Source organism: Botrytis sinoallii, assembly GCF_014898435.1.
Source record: "Botrytis sinoallii strain Bc 23 chromosome Unknown BSIN_002, whole genome shotgun sequence".
NCBI lineage: Eukaryota > Fungi > Ascomycota > Leotiomycetes > Helotiales > Sclerotiniaceae > Botrytis > Botrytis sinoallii.
In genome coordinates this window covers 2568502-2592315 of record NW_024066029.1, presented here as the reverse complement: position 1 = coordinate 2592315, position 23814 = coordinate 2568502, and the positions used below count along the sequence as shown (strand labels likewise).

The 23814-nt window shown below is 37.6% G+C and overlaps 5 protein-coding genes across 5 annotated transcripts; 4 read left to right on the top strand and 1 right to left on the bottom strand.

Annotated features, from left to right (window-relative positions):
* Window positions 1-13: 13 nt before the first annotated feature.
* On the top strand, window positions 14-2902 carry EAF02_001727 (uncharacterized protein; the record flags this gene model as incomplete). Its single annotated transcript, XM_038897775.1, has 8 exons — window positions 14-132; window positions 402-497; window positions 557-842; window positions 878-1003; window positions 1059-1142; window positions 1201-1324; window positions 1389-1866; window positions 1927-2902. The coding sequence occupies 8 exons, from the start codon at window positions 14-16 to the stop codon at window positions 2900-2902; spliced, it is 2289 nt and encodes a 762-aa protein (XP_038762750.1).
* A 152-nt stretch (window positions 2903-3054) lies between these two features.
* Window positions 3055-4062, top strand: EAF02_001726 (uncharacterized protein; the record flags this gene model as incomplete). The annotated part of the gene is made up of 1 exon (XM_038897774.1): window positions 3055-4062. One exon carries the CDS (start codon window positions 3055-3057, stop codon window positions 4060-4062), a length of 1008 nt encoding a protein of 335 aa, XP_038762749.1.
* A 401-nt stretch (window positions 4063-4463) lies between these two features.
* EAF02_001725 (uncharacterized protein) lies at window positions 4464-5676 on the top strand (the record flags this gene model as incomplete). The annotated part of the gene is made up of 2 exons (XM_038897773.1): window positions 4464-4548; window positions 4661-5676. 2 exons carry the CDS (start codon window positions 4464-4466, stop codon window positions 5674-5676), a joined length of 1101 nt encoding a protein of 366 aa, XP_038762748.1.
* Window positions 5677-7027: 1351 nt separating this feature from the next.
* EAF02_001724 (uncharacterized protein) lies at window positions 7028-8198 on the bottom strand (the record flags this gene model as incomplete). The annotated part of the gene is made up of 3 exons (XM_038897772.1): window positions 7028-7454; window positions 7522-7942; window positions 8120-8198. The coding sequence occupies 3 exons, from the start codon at window positions 8196-8198 to the stop codon at window positions 7028-7030; spliced, it is 927 nt and encodes a 308-aa protein (XP_038762747.1).
* Window positions 8199-8532: 334 nt separating this feature from the next.
* EAF02_001723 (uncharacterized protein) lies at window positions 8533-12056 on the top strand (the record flags this gene model as incomplete). The annotated part of the gene is made up of 5 exons (XM_038897771.1): window positions 8533-8923; window positions 8984-9448; window positions 9511-10107; window positions 10157-11755; window positions 11812-12056. 5 exons carry the CDS (start codon window positions 8533-8535, stop codon window positions 12054-12056), a joined length of 3297 nt encoding a protein of 1098 aa, XP_038762746.1.
* Between the last annotated feature and the right edge of the window lie 11758 nt (window positions 12057-23814).

Sequence of the window (23814 nt, the reverse complement as noted above, 5' to 3'; positions counted from 1 at the left end):
TGAGGCCATCTCAATGGATCCAAACCAGCGTCAGATGCTTGAAGTTGTCTTTGAAGGACTCGGAAATGCTGGTATTCTACTAGAAAGTCTTGATGGGGCACTGTCGGTTGTTCGTTGGTTCATATGCATCAGGTAAGTAAGCATGTTCTTGAACTACTGTCCACGTGAAAATGAAAATGAAAATGAAAATGAAAATGAAAATGAAAATGAAATGAAAAGAAAATGAAATAAAATGAAAATGAAAATGAAAATGAAAATGAAATGAAAATGAAATGAAAATGAAATGAAAGAAATGAAAATGAAAATGAAAATGAAAATGAAAATGAAAATGAAAATGAAAATGAAAATGAAAATGAAAATGAAAATACCAAGTAGTTCAGATTATGGCGATATGCAAATAGAGATCCTGAAGATAGGCCAGCAAGCATTACTGTTGGAGTTGGGCGTGCTATCATGGCTAACAGACTAAGTCATTTCTTGAATATCAAGAGACCGAGGTAAGAATATCAATTTGCATTGTACTGTACTCTTGAGACTGACACTTTACGCTTATCAGTATGACTATCGACACCGCTTGCTCTGGTAGTCTTGTGGGTCTTGATGTAGCTTGTCGATATCTACAGTCTCGAGAGATAAATGCGGCTATCATCGCAACAAGCAATCTTTATTTGAATCCTGAGCATGTAATGGATCTTGGAGCGGTCGGAAATGCACATTCGCCTACTGGGCTATGTCATACATTCGATATCGACGCTGATGGATACGTGAAGGCTGAAGCAGTTAGCTGTATTATCGTCAAAAGACTATCCGATGCTATTCGCGATAGGGACCCCATTAAGGCTGTGATTCGAGGTTCTGCTACTAATAGCGATGTAAGAACGCCAGTTATGCTAGTCCTAGCTCCGAAGCTCAGTCTGCTGCTATTAGAGCAGCGTATGCTAATGCAGGTCTTACCAATTTGAATGATACAGCATATCTCGAATGCCATGGCACCGGAACGCAGGTAGGATTGACCCCAAAGAGTAAACAAAACGGCTTAATTAATGCGCTTTGTACAGGCTGGAGATCCCACTGAAGTGAAGGGTGCCGCTTCCGCATTTGGTGCGACACGCTCAGCAGATAAGCCACCAATCATCGGCTCGGTAAGTGACCCTTTTTATTGGATTGTTAATCATGAGCGCTCACTGATTTATCCTCAAGATAAAAAGTAACTTAGGACATGCTGAGCCATCAGCGGGTATTTCAGGCATCATGAAAGCTGTTATGGCCATCGAAAATGGAATTATCCCAGGAAATCCAACTTTTATAAAACCTAGTCCAAAGAGTAAGCACAGCCCAAACGTGGTATCTATTGCAAAGTTCCATTGCTAACAATGATGTGGCTATAGTTGATTTTACTGGTCTCAAATTGAAGGCTACTCGCACCTCAATTCCGTCGCCTGAAAGTTCTATTCGCCGAGCAAGTGTCAATTCGTTTGGATATGGAGGCTCCAATGCACACGTGATTCTGGAACAGCCGACATTTCCAGATTGCCCGCATCACATCAGTTCATACCTATCTGATACTGACGAGCTTACTTTGGATGAAGATGACTCAGAGCATCCGTATACACTCGTTGTCTCGGCAAATGATAATGCTTCGCTTAAGGCTAACATCAAGGCATTGTGCAACCACTTGATCAACCCTTGTGTCAAGGTCAATCTTGAGGATCTCGCGTATACGCTTTCTGAAAGGAGAACAAAGCTATGGCACCGGGCCTATATTACAACACGAAGCACAGATATTGACGAAAACGATTTTGTTGTTGGAAAAAAGAATCCAGAAGCCCTGAGGATTGGTTTCGTGTTCACTGGTCAGGGTGCCCAGTAGCCTCAAATGGGGAAGGACTTGCTGCAATTCTTTCCATGGACAAGAAATATACTCAGTAACCTTGATGATGCTCTACAGAGTCTTCCACAGCCTCCAACCTGGTTATTGATACACGAGTTAACCAAAGTTCGCAGCGCCGAACACTTTCGTCAACCAGAATTTTCACAGCCTCTGGTCACAGCACTTCAACTATGCATTATCGACATTCTTCGAAAGTGGGGTATCAAACCTCAAAGCGTTGTTGGCCACTCATCTGGTGAGATTGCGGCTGCATATGTAGTAGGGTTTCTCGACCAAGCCACTGCTATCAAGGTAGCCTACTACAGAGGTCGGGCTGCTGTGAATCGAAAGAACGAAATCGAAAGTGATGTTGGTATGTTAGCTGTGGGTCTAGGTACAGAAGGACTGTTACCATTTTTAGAAAAGTACGCCGGAAAAGCTTGGATTGCTTGTTTCAACAGTCCTAGCAGTTTGACTGTGTCCGGAAAACGCGAGGCGCTCGAAAAGCTGGCTGAGGAATTGAAAGCCAACGGTCATTTCGCTAGACTTCTCCAAGTCGACCTTGCCTACCACTCTGAGCTTATTGGCATGATTGGTGAAGAGTATGAGAAGCTTTTGAAATCGGGCTTCGCTTCCCTTGGTGGATCATCAGATGTATCGATGTTTTCTTCAGTCACTGGACTGAAGCAGACTACTACTACCGACGCATTGTATTGGAAAACAAACATGGTATCACCAGTACGATTTGATAAGGCCCTCAACGAGATGCTTTCGGACGAGAAAGCTCCAAACTATTTGATCGAAATTGGTCCATCGGGGGCTCTTGCTGGCCCTATCTCGCAGATCTTGAAAGCACTACCTAGCAGTGATGGCATCTCGTACAGTCCTTCATGGGCTCGAGGTCAGGCTGCGGGTAAAGCTATTTTCGATCTGGCAGGTCGTCTGTTCGTCGCGGGCCATGACATTAGTTTGAGAAGTGTCAATCAGTATAACAACACTAAAACTTTGATTGATCTTCCAAATTACACCTGAAATCACTCCGTCAAGTACTGGCATGAGAATGCATCGAGCAAAGATTGGAGGTTTAAGCAATTTGTGAATCACGATTTACTTGGAAGCAAAGTCATCGGGACCACGTGGAAGTCACCAACCTGGCGAAAGCTTCTAAACCTTACTGATGTTCCATGGCTGAAAGATCACAAGATGGGTTCAGATGTCTTGATGCCTGTGCTGGATACATAGCAATGGCTGTAGAAGCATTGTACCAGAAGACACGCGCCACTGCGACCGAGGATCTAATCATTAGTTCGCCCAATGAGCTATGCTATCGATTGAGAATTATCCACTTTGACAAAGCTTTAGTACTAGAAGATGATAAAGACTCCGCCATACTTTTATCGCTGACTCAACAGCATGGTAGTAAAGATTGGCAAGAATTTCGCATTTCTTCAACCACGGGAGATCTTTTGATGGAGCATTGCTCAGGTTTGATTCGCATACAAGACACTGTTGATGAGCATTTGGCAGAGTCTGATAACACACCCCTGCAATACCTAACTTCTGGCAAGGTCTGGTATAAGGCTCAGGCGGAAGCCGGTTATGGCTTTGGTCCCAGTTTCCAGAAGCTACTGAAAGTCGAGTCTAGCAGTGGTCAACGACAATCTCGGGCACAAGTGTCGTTGGCAGAGCCAGCTTCAAAATGGTCACCGCAATCTTACTATCCAATCCATCCAGCAGCTCTTGATGGATGCTTCCAGACAGTCACACCCGCTCTATGGGCAGGAGAACGCAGTTCAGTAAATGCTGTCCTGGTACCTTCCATAATCGATGACCTGATTATCAACAGTGTACCTGCTGGTCTCCAGGAGGATCTCTCGCTCGCTTCCTCGGAATATTCTGGCCGTGGTCGTCTGGAAGAAGCTAAGAGCTACTTTGCTAATTGTTCAGTCTATCACCCAGACACTGGTGCTCTCCTTATGCAGATGTCTGCACTACGCTTCGCTAAGTTAGATACGGGAATAAAAACAGATCCACATGTATTTGATTGCATTTCTTGGAAGCCAGATATCACTTTCTTTTCCCAGGAAAAGTTAGGTGGTCTGGATGCTGAGAATTCCGAGACTCAACTTGATTCGGTTATAAACCTAATTGCGCACAAGCGGCCTGCTTTGAGAATTCCTAAACCTACCTAGGTCCACTTTTTCCTCCCGTATCACGCCAGGTCAGTGTGCTATCTACTCCCCTACGTAAAATCGCTCGTACCATCCGACCGACAGTTTCTGATTCCCAATAACTTCGTCATGCAATTAGAATGACTATAAATTGTGGGCGGCAAATAGCCATAGTGTACCCGGTGTCATGGCCCTGCATATCGTCTTAAATTCAGCTCCGAGTCTTCTAGGGTAATATCCTATATGCGTATCTTTAGGATCACCCCTGCCCGTCAGCAAATGTGATGCAAGGCCAATAAGGATGAGCGTCGGAAAATGTTCAATGTGAGCAAGCACTATATTGGTTCCGAAATTCCCTAATGTCACAACCTCTGTTGAAGCCTGGGATGAATATATAGTTGACTTTCTTTTGTGTCGCAACAATGGTCGAGGTAGACATTGAATGGAGGATTGACCCTGTTCATCGTCGCAGATCACAGAATCGCATTGCCCAACGCAAATTTCGTCGTGAGTACTATTACCATTATTTACCAACCTACAGTCTGTGGGCAGCGGTCTAATCAGGAGAACAGAGTCGCGCAAGACATCAAAATTTGCGCTTAACGATAGAATCAGCCAGTATCTAGTAGAGATTCTCATTCGATTACTGGAACGGAACTGATAGAAGTCCCAGATCTTCAAGATTCCACAGACGTTGGCACCAATTCGTCCGATTATCTCACCAGGGTAGCCACTTCTGCACAAACATCTGGCAGTTCGACGGCCGGCTCCCCAAATGACACACCCAATAATGGTGTTCAAGGATTAGACGATATCAATTTCATGGACAGCTTAATTTCCGGCAGTAATAGCTCGTTTTCGACACCACCAATGACCGAATTTCAAGCCAATTTCGATCAGAACTTAGACTTCATTTCTCTGAGAACATCAAGGACATCATCGGCTAGCCCTATGAGCTCAGACTGCTTCAACTTCTATGGGACCCTGGGAGGTGTCTTTTCACCCACCCGCTCCGATCACGCACAGCACAAAGGCTCTGGACATGAACCACACGTCCATCCGGGCATGGCCTTGATACCGCAAAACTACAGCGACTCCAGTCAATCGAGCTTGACAAAGGAACGCCCCACTTCAGTATTATCCAAACTAGATGGACAAAGCAAAGGATGGCTGAGTCCGCTACGCATCGCCGCTCGTCGAGGTCACGAGCCGATCGTCCGCACCCTTATTTCACACAATATCGACTGCAATGAAAAAGATAGCGACATGCGAACGGCTTTAATTCATGCGTCAATAGACGGGCACGAACCTGTAGTCAGTCTACTTCTTGCACACGGCGCTCGTATCAGTGATGTAGACCGACGGGGACGATCGGCATTGTATTGGGCTACCATGAATCAGCATCAAGGTGTTTTACGATTGCTTTTGTGGGAATACGATAAGAGAGATTGGGAGCAAGGTATTGATGCGTATGATGACATGGGCTGGACTGCTCTGCATATTGCTATTGAAAAGGGCTTCGATGTTGGGGTTCAATTATTATTAGCAAGTGGCGCTGATTTGAATGCGAAAGCGCAAAAGACGTGTAACGGTGATGATGACAAGGATGATAGTAGAACCGTACAAGCAGGCTAACCAGAGTGGATTGATTTTACGGTGTTGGGGGTCGTGGGTCATGGATCATGGGTTTGACGATTAGGTTTAGGGTTATGTATGGCTTTGGATTTTGAGTACTGGGTTTCATAGAATCTGTAATGGTTAGGTCGTAGTCGGTAAGGGGGAGTTTCAACTCATATTTATACCCTTTAAATCTACAGGACTTGACTGAAGCAATTATTTTCTCCCAACCACCTTCTCCCCAAGGCGGCTGAATTATTTCGTCCATTCTTGTTGAAGTACAATCAATTTGGCTCTATGATCTGATCCATGAATCGCTACATTAAAACCCTAGCGTACATTGATCACCAGACCATTGCTTAATTGATATAATCCCCTCACTAAGCCCTATATCCAAGACTACATCCATGAAATACCTGATTCTTATATCAAGTCTTAAAAAGCATAAAAATCCACGAATTTTCACACAACAACCTTAATTTACTCCTCATCTACCCTTTGGAAATCAAACCAGCCCAAACCATAATCCCTGACCCGCCATTATGAGCACTTGGTTTAAGACGCCATAATGCGAATAATTCAATAGCAGGCGAGTGCAAATAGCAAGTGCATGTAGTATGTTTGTCAGTCATAACACAAGGTTGGATGTTATCCAAACACAGTACCCGGGCGAAGGCATGAATAAGGGTCGCATTAGAGTTTGTCTATAGATCCGCGTTCCATCTGTATTTTGCGTCGTCATTGTACCTAACCGATTCCTGGAGCCAACTCTCATCTGGTCTACTTTCATCGAGCCATTTCGGACTAGAGTAAGCTAGCCATTTTAGGGATGCAAAGCGCTCGTCTCTCTTCCATGCTGCGTAATTTCTATTTGGGTATTACTTGAAGACTGTTAATTCTACCTATGATTCCTTGCTTGGATGGGTCGCTAGAGCATTCATAGTTTCACGATTCACAAGTGAGCTTCTCTGGCAAAGTAGATGTGGGGCAGAGGACCTGGAAAAGGGGTAGCGAGATGGGTGTTAGCGGATAATTGGATACGACCAAGTGTGATTCTGAGTCAGATGATTCTACCATTTTATTTTATTTTAAACAAAAAAGTTCTGGATATATATTGCCACAACTCCATGTTTCTATCCTTTTGCTATGACTATGTATCGATTATCATCACCTCAACGCCCTCCAAACAAGTTATAATTCCTCAGTAACCAATTCCATCGTGGTAACAAACCGAGGGAGCTTATCCTCCATCATTCTCTAGTCATACTAGCTTCCAGTCACCATCACTTTCAAGAGAGTACTGGCATAGAAAATCTTTCTCGAAACAACATCGATCGGCTTGTCCTTCTGCCTATTCAACATCAACATGTCACGGAGCTTGCGGAGCGTTCACCTGCGCTTTCCAAGACATATACGCCACCCATGCCTGAAATATTCCCAAAATAACGCTTAAGAAACCAAAAAACGCTGATAGAACAAGGGACAAAATTGCTACAAACAAGGCATTCCTCTCGGAAGCATTCCTTTGTATCCACTGGCCAATACGATGGCTCGATCTTGGGTGTGTCACAAGATGATTCAACTTAGCAAGCCAATCACCCCAGTAATAGTATTCAAAGTTTTCCGGTACCGGTCTATTGTATCCTTCATAAAGCAGGCAATCTGGGTCAAAACTGGCTTCGGCTTCTTGAATGATGTTCTCCAGAAATCGAGACGATTTTTCATCAGTTGGAGGGAACAGTATACATTGCAAGGAATGCAATGTCTCTAGGAGCAATTGTGGTGGTAATGTCCCCCTGAAAACGCAAGTTAGAATAAGCTGATCAAGATAGGTATATCGGATTAATTGAACATGAACCTCACAATTTGAGACTTTCAGCGATTCCGAGCTGAATAGGCTGGCTAGCTGAAAGTCGGAGATGAGCTTTTAGAAATGCTGTTTGGCGGAAGAGGCGAACGACGTTATCTTGGGGGTCGTATAGAAGGTGCTCTGCTATGTTGTCCGTTGAAACGAATTTGATATGTGCTCGCTTCCTTAATTTCCAGCATTTCAAAGAATTTTTCTCTTTCAATGCCGTTCGAACTTTCTCTTGATCGTGAACGTCCATTGGAAAGACTTTCTTAACAAAATCGGCGAACTGCTCTGAGCTATCCCAACTGACTGGCCGGAAGCCGCCGATCTCATAGCCTTCATAATGACGATCTTTATCAGAGCAATCAATCATCAACGTGATATGCACAGCGACATTGATAGCACGCTCCTGGTCAGTTACAGCCTCTGGATCTGTCGAAATATTTGGAAATATTTTAGCTCTAAATTCTTCGCGTGTGCTTTGTGGATTTGCCCTCAATTAAAGAGCTAGTCTTCGAATATCATCATGAGAATTCAAGGCAGAAGGATGTATTTGGACCGTTGCATATTGGGGACTCGTCAAACGGTCGTAGATTTGGAAGTATGTACTGGATGAGTGAAGCTTTTCTTCGGCGCTGAAAAGGTCTTTCGCAATTCGCCTTTTTTCGTTTGTTGTGGTAGGTCGCATTGTAGAATATATATTTTCCGAGATGCAAGAATATAGTTTGAAATGGAATCTTTGAGTATATAGTCTGACAGTCGCAGGAGCAATTCAATGAGATGTGATCACCCTGAATTAATCGGTTCTACTGTCTTGATTGGAAGATCCTTCGGTACAGCCCAAGCCACAAATGCGGGGAGTATATAATGTCCAGCTTACCTCTCAACACTGCCTCAATGTAACCTCACGATTTGGCCTCTTCACAAGCCCGGAGACTTTTTATCTCAACAGTTCTTGCGCCGAGATGATGGCAATGTCGAGTCAAAGTCAAAATTTCATACACTTTTATTAAGTTTAAAAAATGAATTCCGAGACTCTCGTTGAGCGCGGCTCAGAAGAGATCTTAAACACGAACCAGCCGTCGAACAATATCAACAACGCGTGGCGACAGTCATTTGCCGGCGGCAAGGCTGTTAACCCCAAGTTCTTTGAATCACGATACTTTCCATCAAACGAACCTACAATCCATCGTCAACCTCAAGGTGGTCCAAGAGAAAGACATCCTTGCTCCCCACAGGAAAACGGCCATAATTATTCGCAAAACCCTTTCCAGGCTGTCTCCAGATCCCCCAAGGGTCCTATCGTGCAGAGCCCCTTACCAGAAAACTACCCGGGTGCCTCGCAGAGCCCTCTTCAGGCCGTTACTGCATCTTCTATTGTGCAGAGAAAATCCTCGCTGGAAAATGGCCTGAGTACCTCGCAGAATCCTGTTCATGCTAACACTACAACACCCATTGTATAGTACACCCAAGTGGCCTCTCCGGATTATGCCGATCCAAGAAGGGTACCTGGTACAGACAAGAATATCTACCCTCGTGCACCAATCAGATCGGAATTTCAAGAGCGATATCCACAACTTGTCGATTTTTTTAAGCAGGCTGTGGATACTCACAAAGTTCTAAAGTATCACACTTCAAAGATCAACTATGAGCTACGTTTATGTGGAAGCACTCCAGCAAACGCAGTTGCCTCGGTCATCATATTTTGCGCTGAAGCTCTTTTCAAATGCCTAAGATCATTATTAGGCAGCAGGCACATCCAGCGGCAATATCAGCTGGTGAATTCTTCCTTTCAGGACAGATTTCAATTGGCACCTAGCAAGCCTCATCCACAAGTATCTGCTCCTATTGTAGTACCTTTCAATGTCGTCTACTGGAGGGAAGCAAACACACCTACCCAACGAAAGTCCGCAATGGAGCAAGTGGTTACCAGGAACCGTTCGTTTCTCACAATGTGTGGATCATTAATAAAGTATGGTGTGATCGTACCTCGACTCTAGGGCTACTTATTAGTATGGACTCTAAGCTATATGGTTTGACTGTGGATCATTTGTTCAAGGATCAGCAGGGCGAAGAACAATCAACGATTGCAAACGAAGCAGAGGTTCTGTATGATGAGGACGACTCCGAAGATAGTGAACCAGAGTGGTCATGGATTGATGATGTGAAATACGAAGACTTTGAAAATGTCGAATTTGTTTCAGACGCTGAATCAGTGTCATCCGGAGGATCACATGCCAAAACAACCATTGATCACGGGCCGACTGAACAGTATGGTGAATCTATAAGTGGCCACAAGGTGGATATACTGTCTGTAATAGATACGACAACGACGAATCTCGACTGGGCCTTGATTGAATTTGATAATGGATACTATGAGCGACCTAACGCATTTTATTCGAAAGATGACCCCGCAAATCCCAAGTTCTTTCGGACTCTTTCGGCAATTCCCAAAACTAGCGACGTCAACGTGTTCATGATCTCTGGAGTGAGCGGAACAAGAAGGGGCGTCATGCTTAACAACACATCTTACATTGGAGGCAAACCAAATGAAGATCTCTGTCAGGCGTGGAACGTAATTTTGTCTGACTCTGACTGTGAGTTGCGAGTCTTTCAGGCGAATTTTAGCTAACGATATCTGTCTAGGTGTCATTGATGGTGACTGTGGATCTTTGATCGTAGACCAGAATTCTCTAGAGGTTTATGGTCACGTAGTTGCATCGAATCCGTTTGGCGAAGCTTATGTAGTCCCTCTACAGGATACATTCCAACAAATCAGCAATAGTCTTGAAGCGAAGGATCTATCTTTGCCCAATCCAAGGGTACTTATGGAGAGACTTGTCGCTCATTACTCCAAGGAAGGCGACAGTGGCGTAGCAGACAAGGCTAAACAAATTCTTGCTTCAATGGAAGAGCCAGAAGTAGAAAGACCATGTCTAATGTGCGATCAGTCAGATCAAAAAGATGTTCTCTTATCATGCAATGGATGCAATGCTTCTTATCATACACATTGTATCGATCTAGACAATATTCTTGGTTGCTACTGGTATTGTATGGAATGTGTGGAAAGTGGTGCTTTTGGTCAATATGATAAATCGCAAGGACCGGTGAGAGGTTCCAAATCTCCATCAGACTCTTTGGGTGAACAAGATCAGCGCTTGCATTCGAGTTCTAATAGCACTATCCAAAGTGGAACAAGCAGCGAACTCCCAAATCCTTCATTGAGCGCAAATGATCAAACTACTTTTCTGCCTCAATCTAACATTGTTCTTCCATGCGAATTCATATGGAATGATTGTGGAGTAACATTCAATTCAGAAGATTTCGAAAATTGGTTTGCACACAGTCTAACGCATTTCAAAAACCTTCCTCCTCCATCGAAATGCTTTTGTCTTTTCTGTGATAAAGAATTCGAAGATATCGATAATTCATACAAGAATTGGCGCAATAGAATGATACACAGTCGTGATCATTTCCTTGATGGAAAAACAAATATTCAACCAGATTTTTTGGTAATAGAATATATGTGGAAGAATAATCTAATAGATGAAGCTGATTATACTTTGACTAAACAATATATTGAATATCCATCAATATCGAATCTTATACTAAAAGGATTTGAGACGCCTGAGTCAAAATCTCCTATCGAAAATCATCCTGATGAAGGTGCATTGACTGATCTTGGTCCATCTGTCAGCAACCAACAAGAAATCCCGCATATTCCTTACCAGCCTCATAATCTCCCGCAGGTGAAACCAGCGGAACAGAATCCCCCTTGCAGTACTCTCTTTGTGGGAAACCTCCCGAGGGATACATCCGAGGAAGAACTTATGGCAATGTTTTCTAAGCAGAAAGGCTTCGGACGCTTATACTTTACATCTGGACCGAATCCTTTAATGTGTTTCGTCGAATTTGAGGATGTTTCCTTTGCCACCAAATGTATCCAAGACTTTAATGGGATGTCTCTTCAAAACAGCACTAAAGGCAACATTCGGTTGAGGTTTTCCAGAATTCCGGTTCATGTGCGTTCCGGTCCATTCCTGGAGGCCGAGGAAGTCATTCCGTTCCTTCCAAGTCATCATCATGATCATCGAGAGTCAAGTGGGACTTCATGGAGTGCTTGGGAATGGGATAATGATAGGAAGCAATGGCAATCTCATCGCACAGATTCCATGGGGAAAACCGAATGGAAATTTGAGGGCGACCAGCCAACTTCGACCTCATCTGTCACTGCAAATATGTCAGGTACTTCTTCAAATATGCCTAGCATTAAAACCACGTCAAACTAATCTGCTGCTTAGACTATGATCCTATTATATCACCATCAGCACCAAATTATGAAGAGAGCAGGTACAATGTTGCCTCCAGCAGTCTCAAGCAATCTGAAGGATACAGTGGTACAGAGCAGCCTGTATCAACAAAAGATCCGCCAACACAATATCCGCCAACACAATACCCTCCATCGCAAGACCGTCGATCAAAATACCTACCAGATAGCACAGTGAATACTACAGTGCACTCTAGCGTCAAATCAAGAAAATTCTAGTATCTCAAACAGCTTCCATTTTATCAGGAATAAGAATCAAGTTTAACTCTCCTTTTCAATGAGCTTTTAGTCCTTTTTTAGGTAACCTACACAAGAACAAAATGGATATGGTTTCCAGCCTCTCTTTTTATTCCTTTCAAGTTTTATAGGTTTATTGATGGAAATTAGTGTCGCAGTAGTATGGATTAGCTTCATTCTTTAATACAATAATTTTGCGAATTATATGACGTCTTAAATGATGGCTCGCATTTGCAACACGCTTCGAAATTCTATGTCCAGTTACTCTGTCCGAGATTACGAAGCCGTGGAGCTTTTTATTCCTTTTTCGAAAGCTTTCAATACAATTCAAACTTTCGATTGACAACACACAGTATCAATCAATGTATCAGACTTATTATGACGACGTTATAATCACCACCGAGGTGATCCCAACAATAGTCTTTTAACTCACCATGACTTATAATCGAACATTCTATATTAAGCCAGTTAATTCAGTACTTGATATAAACTAGCCTCCTAAACAAAATCTCGAATTCTCGAGAAAATAATTCAGGATTTATCACTGTTGGTATCAATTTGGTATTGATTAAAGTGTAAAGTACTTCATTCTTATCAATATGATTGATTGTATTATTCGTCTTAATCATTATTAACTATAAGAAGCTAGTACTTGATATAATAAAAGTACTAACACTAGTATATACACTAATACATACGCTAGTACAATACAATGCCCTCTTAGATTACATAATCGATATCCCAATACTGGCAACTCTTAAGTTGAATAGATCATATACTTTAAGCCTAAGCCCATTATTTAATCTTAAACACAATATTCTATTTCTACTCCCTTAGCTCCTCTTTCATTATTCTCTTTCCATCTAATACATCACTTTAATAACTATTTTATTAATATCAATCAAATCTTTTAAAACTTGATATACACTGTTTTTAGTTATAACATTCACAGGATTCGATTTCCTATCAATCCATTTAATCTCCGTGATCTCCTTATTTTCGTAGTATTATCATAAAGCCATAATATCAATCAGAAGTCATTTTTCCGTATTTATACCGAGCTTAGTTAATAGGTTATATAATGACTTAAAATCCATACAAAACATAAATAGTATTCGCTTTTTAGGTTTAAGAATAGCATTGATAGTACCCTTAATAGCAGCTCCGATATCAAAACCTAGAACTAGTGCATATAGCTCAGAAGCTAATACGCTCCTAATGATTCTCTTGCATTTGATCAATGTTCAATAGATAATATTAGCATTGCTGTACTTGTCTACAAGGTATATAATATAGCCGATTTGTAATGATAGATCAGTATTGTTAGCAAAGAATACATCGATAAAGACGACTAAGTCGATAGAATCCATATCGAGAGGTATAAAGATTAATCCTCTTCTTGAATTGTCCATCTGCCATTTGATAATCTTATTAAACTTAATAGCATCTTCTTCCTTTGAATCTATTACCTGAATAACAACTGAAAGATAGTATAATGCCTCTGGTTAACATACTATTGCAATATACACACCTCTCGCACATTAAGCAATATATTAGTTCTTCGAAATAACATTCTTTCGAATCTTTCCCCTCATTCCCCGCATATTAATACTTCCTAGTATAACCATTCGGAAATTATTACATTATTTCTCCTGATTCAGATAGATTCTATTATCTTTAAGAGTAATTAAACTACTATTAAACTTAAATAGATAATCTTCAATAAATTGCTCTCTATTTTTAGCCATAAATCCGGCTTTCTCTAACTACTCTTATTCTAATTATACAAATCTTTTGTCTACAACTATAAGAATATTATTGATTTATAGTTCTACAATACCAATGCTGTTATTAGAGTAAAGTAAACAGGGATCATATATAGATTGCATTATATTTAGCCTATCCCTATGATAATTGTAGTAAATTCCAAACCAATGATTTCCTGCTTCTGATATATTATACAAGGGCTTTATAATGTATAGCACATATCCGAAATCAAATCCGACCTCTTCTAATACTTTCATATAAATAGATCTATTCAAAATCGTGATTGATTGGGTATATGCTTATATAATATCCCATAAATAAATCTGAATATATTTATTTGACACTTGCAAAATAACGGCAAGTGTAAGTATAATATATTGGCTAATGTATTGAATAGTTGGTGATTGTATTAAAACAGTAATTTTGCCTATATCTTGGTATATCTAAACTACTAGTTATAATTTTGTATATGCTTTATTAATACCTTCTTCTTTTATTTTGTTAACAAATCGTAATTTAAATAGTTGTGTTCCGGGTGGTATACTAGCTTTTGAAATGATTTTAAAGACTTCATTTTCTATTAGTTTATCAACTTTCTTGCATCGTGATTCCTTATATTGTATAGGTATATTATCTTGCAAGAATACAGTTAATTGTAGTGATAATAGCTTAATGTCGATATTTATCAAATTGATTATATTAATCAAGTTGCTTCTCATACAATAATATAATTGCATATCTAGTTATACCGCTAGCGATAGTGTTTGTGATTGTAGTATCTCCATTTGTAATGTATCAATTATTATAATATCATCATCGTCGTTATTATTCATATCATTATTGTTATTCGATTCGATTTCTTCAAACTCTTTATAAAAAGGTTGTACAAATATAAATCGAAATTTAATTGGTCCACTAATGAGTTCCACTTTACATATTTCCCTATCCATTCCAATTAAAGTATATAATATAGTTTACTTACCTAATATATTACCACCTTTTCCTTTTCTCTATACTAAAACTTGTAAATTAAGCAGTAGAGTAAGAATTGATATCGTAAATAATCTATTTCTCAGTTTAAGCGCTTCTGTGACCTATCTCTTAGTTTGTATATAATGTATTTCTACTATAGCTTTCTTTATAGCTTTTGCACATTAAATAATTATCGGGGTTGGTGGATTAATATCACTCAATCTAGGGTATATTCTATAAACTAGTAGTATGGGAATAAGTCTATTCAATCCGGCTGTATCATTCATAGCTTTCACTACCATTTGCAGAATTATTGCTTTTGTCAAATTATCATTTTCAAGCTCTTTAATCAAAATCTCGTATGCATGGCGTAGAGGATAATGATATCTCTCCATTATATCTATAGAATTGTATACTTCAATTGGTATACTCTTGGTGATGATTGATATAGATTTTATATTCTGGATGAACTCTTTATTTACAAAGTTCTTTCCTGTATTATGAATAATATAATCTGGTGATTCTATATATACATCAATCCAGCACTCTCGAAGAATATCGAATATATACTTAGCTGAAACATTTTCAAGGAATCAAGCTGCTTGATAGTATGTTGCCTCGTCAACAATATGCAGAACTGGTTCGCCTGCAATGTATATGATATCGATATATATAATATAATTAAATTCAGTATTCTTTAATAGAGTAAACCTGAAATGTCCGGGTAACTTGCTATACATTTGATAATACTTGTAGTATTTAATGAGATGTTTTATAGTGTTATTACTCTCGTTGTAGTCTATGTATTGTAGTATATTATAAAAGTGTTATATAGATGGATGACTGAATTGTTGATATAAACACTATAGCTTAGTAATTGTTAAATAGCAATCATTCTGGTGAATAGACTTTTGAATAAGCTAATTCATATTTACCTTCTATATCAAAAATGTATGCTCGTGTTTTCTAATGACAGAATATTGACTAATTGGATTGATGAATTTGTTGGTGATATTGTTGTAGAATGCTTTAAGCTAATCTATATCCTCAAGTTCCAATAAAAATGGAATATCGATATTTACAATGTGAAAAACAATGTATTCAAATGATATATTGATACGAAATAAATCTATTGATATTGTAATCCTCTTCCCAAAGTGTATATTCACTGCTCTTATTGTTTATAGATTATATATTACTGGGTATATTTGTTGCTATATATAATATTGTTCAATCCCAATTATAGATTTATCTGTACAAACTATATCGATATATATATCAAAGAACTTCTTACTTGTATAACTTGTGTAAAAAACGTTTATCACACTTTCTATTGGTAGAGTAGCTTCAACAGGGTCTCTAATCAATATATACAATATTATATTAATTAATAACTAATTGAATATCTCTTGATTATTTACAGATTCTGAATTGATGAAAAATGCTTTTTCTTTAGTATTATCAATATTAAGATCTATAAAGAACTGTTTTATTTTGGTTTCTAAATCAGATTCTATATTAGTAGCTTTTCTTTCATATTTAATCAATTATTAGTTGTAGTGTTTATTAAATGTATTGTTATTATTATCCTTAATCTTTTCCTAATATTCATATCGGTTTTTATTCTATTCCTCCTAAGAATACTTTGTTAATCGATATCCCTCTTTCTTGTATATCCAGCAACGATTTCGTTGATTCGAAGAATTAGATTGTTGTCGAAATCTATTAGTATTGCTCTTGAAACTGTTGTTTCTGAAATTATTGCTTTTGAAACCTCTAAAACCATTTGAATTATTCCGATTATTATTACTATAGAATTTTCTATCAGTAAATAGTATTATATCTTCTTCCTTATACAATCTCTTTTATATATTAATGAATTATCGCAATTGGTTAATTAAACCAAACACCTCCTTTTTAGGGTTGAAATAAGTTAGATTACATGCCTCAACGTTTTTATATACTAGTATAAGCTTATTATATAGATATAACATCTGCCGCATAACAGGATCAAATCGATGCTATAGCATATATAACTATTTAATCATAATAATAAAACACTTATTAAGTGGCTTATTTTTATGCTTCTTTTTAATCGATTTAAGAATAATACTATTTCATTTAAATAGCATATTGCATTGGTACTCTTCTCCCTCAAAATTACTCTGTATATAAATGTAAAGCTCTCTGAATATAAATAGTAATACTTCGTAATTAGTATAAAAGAATTCGAATATACTATCCTTTAGCATAATTGGGAATGTCTTATATTACATATCTATAGGCACCTTCGTATATCATAAGATTTCATAGAATATCAAGAGTTTGAAATCGAAATTATCATCATCCCCACTATATTTCTCCTTATTAATATAGAATTTCAATAAACTGATAAAAGATTACATATTAGAATGTATTGATAATTTCTTATCCCTATCGCATTAATCTCTATTGTCCTTCCTATCACCATTACCATCATCGTTATCATCAGGATCTCCTTTTTTATTACTCTTCTTATCATCTTTTTGATTATCTTTGTTATATTCAAAATTATTATTAATAAATTTATTGATTATTCCAAATCTAAACTTAGATTCTTTAAAATTACAATCTTTCAGAACTTCCTAAACTTGATCTTTTGTCCATGTGTCTGTAGTAGACCTATATGATTAATTATATAAAATTGTAAATACTTTAATATCTAATTTCGGTATTTATACCCCTCGGGCATATAGTACTATATATAGCTTTTATATATTCAACTAGTGGATCTTTGCGAATTACCTATTTGTAAATATACTGAAATCATTATAAAAGATCTTGGCTAGCTCGTTATTATTGATATCCTCATAATTGTATTGCTTGCACTTAAATTTGATATATTTAATAAACTTCTTAGAGTCAAAATCAACAATTCCATTATCAGCCTATTATTTCTTCAATAGACTTAACTATTCTTTGCAGTACTTCTTTTTCTTTTCTATATATAATTCCTTGTCGATAACCTTAGAGATAATCGGGGTATTATCGCTGTCTGACATGATAGAATGTATATAGGGGTATTTCGAAGGTTATTGTGTGAACAAGGGAATTCACTTCAAAAGAATGACTTCAATATAATGGCTACTGTATCAAAGGTATTTAGGCGAATGCGAAGGAGACTAGCTCTTTCAGTAGTGCTTATATAAGGCCTACTACTTTTCCTTATTAGCTAGCTCTTTAGACAGAATACAATATAGATATTTAGGGGCCTATTAATGATAATGGGAATCATGTCTCCTGTATTCCTGATCTCATTATTGAATTAATATTAATTAGTGATATTACAAATTACTTAACTTATTTATTTGAAATACTTTTTTACTTTTACTTCTTTTATTTCCTATTGTTAGTATTATGACATCCCGGGGAAGCGCTAGTACTAGCTTTAAGCAAGCTGGTAAGAAACCTGATGCTGGCAAGAAATCTGTTTCATTTGATCAATCCATTGGTATAGAAGGATTTATCGATATAACAACTGATAATACCGATCTTCTGTAATAGGAGTTCAAGACTTCTCTCTATGAAGATATGATTAGTGCTTCTCCTTATCCTTTTACTCTTTTTAATCTTTATATTCCTGATAAAGTAATAACTGAAGAAAGAAAAACTCAGGAAATTGCTAAGGATTTGAAGTTCAAAGGAGAATCTTAGAATTATTTTTTTCCAAAAGATCTCAATAAAGTTAGATAGTTTTATAAAGGATATACATTCAAGATAAGAATAAAGCATTAGATTGATGGATACTTTCTTTTTCAAATGGCTGTATATTCGAATATAAGGATTATCGATGCATCTCTTCAGAATATAGTTATATTCGATTTCGAACTTATTCGACAAGCTCTATTCAGAAGCATTGATAAGTTGATATTATATGATTTTTGTAAGGTCTTATAATATTATGGAGTTTATATCAATATGAATACAAATCTTAATGATGCTTTAATGGAAGCATTTCTCTGCAAAGAGTATTACAATTGGATTGCAGATTAGCTTCTGGAATATCAGATTAATGAGGTATAACTATTTGTATCTACGAAATGGGCCTATCTTCCTGTTGGACTCGGTTCGAGACCACAAGCCGAACCTTTCGTCGAACTTCAGAATAATACTCCAGCTGGTCACCTAACTTTGTTAAAACCCGGCAAAGTTACAAGTGGTTCGATTATTCCTTTTGATATGCATGGAGGACCAGCTCTATTCCAATCTGGGGATATACGAGTCCCATGTATACCTTTACTAGTATCAGAACCAGGCTCTAGAATTCCACTGGTTGATGCTCCTGCAGGATCACCTGGTGATGGTGATGATTCGGATGATAATGACGATTGGGGCGGTGATCGAAGTGGCAATAATAGTAGAGGCAGCGGTAATAGCGATAGAGACAGCGATAGAGGTAATAGAGATAGGGATCATTCTGATTGTTTCAATTGCAAGGATGATAATCAATGCAATCAGAGCTATTGTCTTATTAATCTTTCAAAAATCTATAGGGATAACAATAAATATAAGGATATCGATAATTCCTTTGATTTGAAGATTTCTATATTCGAGGAATATTGTTGTAGGGTATTTGTATTAGTAGAGATGATTATGATAGCTTTTCCGATTATGCTCGCAGACACGGTTAGAGACTATTATCAGGCAAATCTTAACAGTCTTTCTGATTTGTATCAAGGCTTATGCAATATAATGATTAACAATTTCGAAGGATCTGAATATCAACAGAATATGCTTTTCAAGTGGAATAATATCACTTTCAAGGATTATATTGAGAAAAACCTATCCACAGAGTCTCAGGAAGTGTTTAATACAATGATTACAGATTTACATTTCCTTCAGTATACTATTCTTAGGATAATGCGCAATCCTCAATCGTATTACATTAAGATTTTGTTTATATGTAATAATATTCCGAAGTGTTACTTTGCAATATGCAATTCTTGTTCAATTGTTGCAGAGCTTATTAATCAAATTAAACAGATTATCGACTTTTATCGAAGGCATTTCCGAAACCATATCCTCCACCTAAGATATTCCTTATAGATCGATGTTTTTATAATAGTGTATTTTCGGGCTTTTTCTTTCGGAAATCTTATAATAAATACATTGGTCGATAATTCTTCTCTACATTAGTTGATAAGGGCAAGGACGATTGTTACTTCCCTGGTTGTAAGAAGAAGGGTTATAGATATTATAAGCATATATAAAAAGAGAAAGACTGATTTAAGACGAATTATTATATCAAGTATAGCAATCTCGATAACAAGAGCTTTATGAAACGATATGATTAGTTCGTTACTGATATCGGATAAGAAGATAATCGAGATGGTGATAGTGATGATAATGATGATTATTTCATTGATTAGTATTTTATTGATACAAGCGGTTCTAAAGGGGTCTTCAGGATATTCTTTACCTCAATAAATGCTTGTGATGGTTTTTCAGTAGCGACTGATCTCAACAACGCTGCAAGCGCTTATAAATTGACAGCTGAGGCATTCATTGCAAGCGGCGAGCGATATGGTGCTGATATATTCTTCGGTATCATAATCGATACGGGTGCGGCTAAGAGATCATCTATCGGATACAACCAGTATTTGGTATAAAGAAGATCAAGGATATTGAATACAATAAAGCTACTGCTGGACAAGTGACAATCCAATACGGTATTGGAGTGACGACTTCTATTAGTTCGTTTTATATCAAGCTTCCATTTGGAGAAGTAGAATGGAATGTGATGGAAGCCGATTTTCCATTTTTACTTTCTTTAGTTGATATGGATAGATTTAGGTTCAAATATGATAATCTTGATGATGTTGTTATTATATCTAAAGGCGTTTATTCTGTGTATTAACGATTCGGCCATGCATTTTTGCTATGGAATGTTAATGTCAAGGGACTGATCAACTATTTTATTAGTAGTAATGATTACTATCTTACCGAAATCGAGTTACGATGAATTCACTATCGGTTCAGTTATCTATTTGTATATAAGTTCTATAAAGTACTTAAACACTTCGGGTACAATAAAGATTTTGAAGTAATCAAACAGCTTACCAAGTTTTGTTACTATTGTCAAGTCTATAGCAAGTCGCCTGGCAGATTCAAATTCTTTTTGCCCGATAAGGATTTTGAATTTAATTATATTATACTTGTTGATGTACTTTATATCAATAATAATCCGATTCTGTATATTATTAATAAAGCTATATATTTTCAAGCTGTTCGATAACTAAGCAATATATCTGCGAAGCATATATAGGATAAACTCTGTGAGTACTAGATCGATATATATATTGATCCATCGAAGTATATCACTCATGATACTGGTACTAATTTTGTTGAAAGAGAGTTTCAACAACATGTTATGTTAATATCTATTTAGATAAAAATAGTTCCTATGGAGGTGTATTATTCGATTAGTATTGTTGAGAGATTTCATATATTATTACAAAGATCTTACAAGATTATTTACAAAGAAGTTCATAAACTTAGTATTCGTAAGGCAGCTATACTCCAGATGACTGTAAAGGCGATCAATGATATTGTTGGACCTGATGGTTTAGTGCCTACTTTACTCGTTTTTGGTACTTTTCCCTGCATAGTCGATACCAGCCCTCCGATATCTATTATTCAATAACATGCTGCCGCGATCTCTAAAGCTATGATAGAGGTTTGCAGATTATATAGTTCTATACAAGTACAAGAGGCCTTGAATACATACAATGGACTCTCTATAACTGTACTTCATGACTTGCTATCAAATAGCAAGGTTTTAGTCTGGAGAGAGGGCAATGGAATAGCTATTGATAAGTGGAAAGGACTTTTTTTATTTATTAATATGGAAGGGGAGATATATACTCTTGATCTATCTTATAAATCTACAAGATTTAGATTTATATCGGTAAAGCTGTATTATAAGCGTTTAGAAGCTGGATATATTGAGGAGGTTGAAGAAATTGATTATAATATTGATCCCGAGGTAACTTTGCCAAATTCCGGCAAAGTTATATCGCCTCCTTCAGGAACAATAATTATGCATACAACGAATCCAGAGGAACCTCTCTTGGATTTATCCAAGAACGATCAGATGCCTATACCAACATCTTTTCTGCGAGTGGTTATACCTCAGATTCGAGCTCATATATAAGATTACTACCCCGAATGTTTTGCTGCTGATCCCAAGGATCCTATTATATATAAGGAATCCAGGAAGAAAGAGATTGATGGATTAATAATTAAGAGTGTATTCGAGGTTGTATCACTTTTGGATGTTCTTTTTGGTATATATATTTTTAAATTGCGATTTGTTGATGAAATCAAGAACAAAGGAACGGATACTGAATTCCGTAAGTCGAGGCTAGTCATTCAAGTATATAATGATGTTGATAAGATGTCTGTATTGATATAATCCCTGACAATTCAACAATCGTGTCAACACATTTTAATCTCACTAGCTGCGAGTACTCGAAAAATAGGCACAGGAGTGTATATTCGAGATATCATTTAGGCGTATACTCAATCCATTTCGAACTTGCATTACACTTTTTATGCTTATGCTCTGGAAGAAATAAATCTACCAACTGGTATGATTTTACTTGTTGTTAAGCCATTATATGGTATTCCTGAGGCAGGAAATCATTGGTTTCGGATATACTATATTCATCACTACAAGAAGCTTAAGATGTAGCAATCCATATATGACCCTTGTCTTTTGTATATTAATGATAAGGGGACTGGATTCGGCATTGTAGGGCTTCAGACAGATGATACGCTTATCATTGGGGATAATGCGTTTATACAAGCTGAGGATGAGCAATTCAAGCAAGCTGGCTTTATGGTTAAGGATTGCGAGGAACTCATTCACGATTATTCATTAAAGTTTAATGGTGTTACTCTTACATTCAAGAGTGATGATATTCATTTTGATTAGGAGAGACAATGCAGCAATCTATAGCTCGTATCTACAAGATCTATAAATATACATGGTATGCGTAGCAAGGTTCGGAAGCATGCTTCTATACGTGAACAGTATATTGCATAACGAGCCCGTAAAGCATACATTATAACTATATATCAACCCAAGGCATCTTTCGATCTATCCATGGTAGCACAAACAACCCAACCTGGCAAGGATGATATTGTGGTGTTAAACAAGTGTATCAAATGGCAAAAAGAAAACTCTGCCAAAGAACTCAAATACGTGCTATTTGACTTAGATTTACTTAAGATTGTTGTCTTTGCTGATATCTCTTTTGCGAACAATAAGGACTATTCGTCCCAAATAGGCTATGTAATCATCATGATGGATAAACATAACAATGTTAATATCATTCATTGATTATCCATTAAATGCAAGAGAGTCATACACAGTGTTTTGGCATCCAAGCTATATAGATTAATTCAGGGATTCGATATCGGTGTAGCAATCATTTCTACAGTTAGCATTATTCTCGGTAAGGAGATTTCATTAGTTTTGTGTATTGATTCCAAATCATTATACGACCTACTTACAAAACTGGGAACGACTAGTGAAAGAGATTAATGATTAATATCATGGCACTATATTAATCCTACGAGCGGAGGGAGATCGTTGAAGTGATCTGGATTGATGGTCTGACTAATCCGGCCGATACAATGACGAAAGGAAAGCCATGTCAAGCTCTTGCTGATCTGATCAATACGAATAAGATCGATATCAAGGCAATGAAGTGAGTGGAACGGGATTAAAGGAAGGGATTGGTTCTGCTGGTAAGAGGTCAGGGACTTTAGCCAGTAGATGAAGGATTTTATGATTTTACGAATTTCTTTTTAGCCATTGTATTTGAAGCCATAAAAGAGAATTCCGAGTATGTGAACAAGGGAATTCACTTCAAAAGAATGACTTCAATATAATGGCTACTGTATCAAAGGTATTTAGGCGAATGCGAAGGAGACTAGCTCTTTCAGTAGTGCCTAT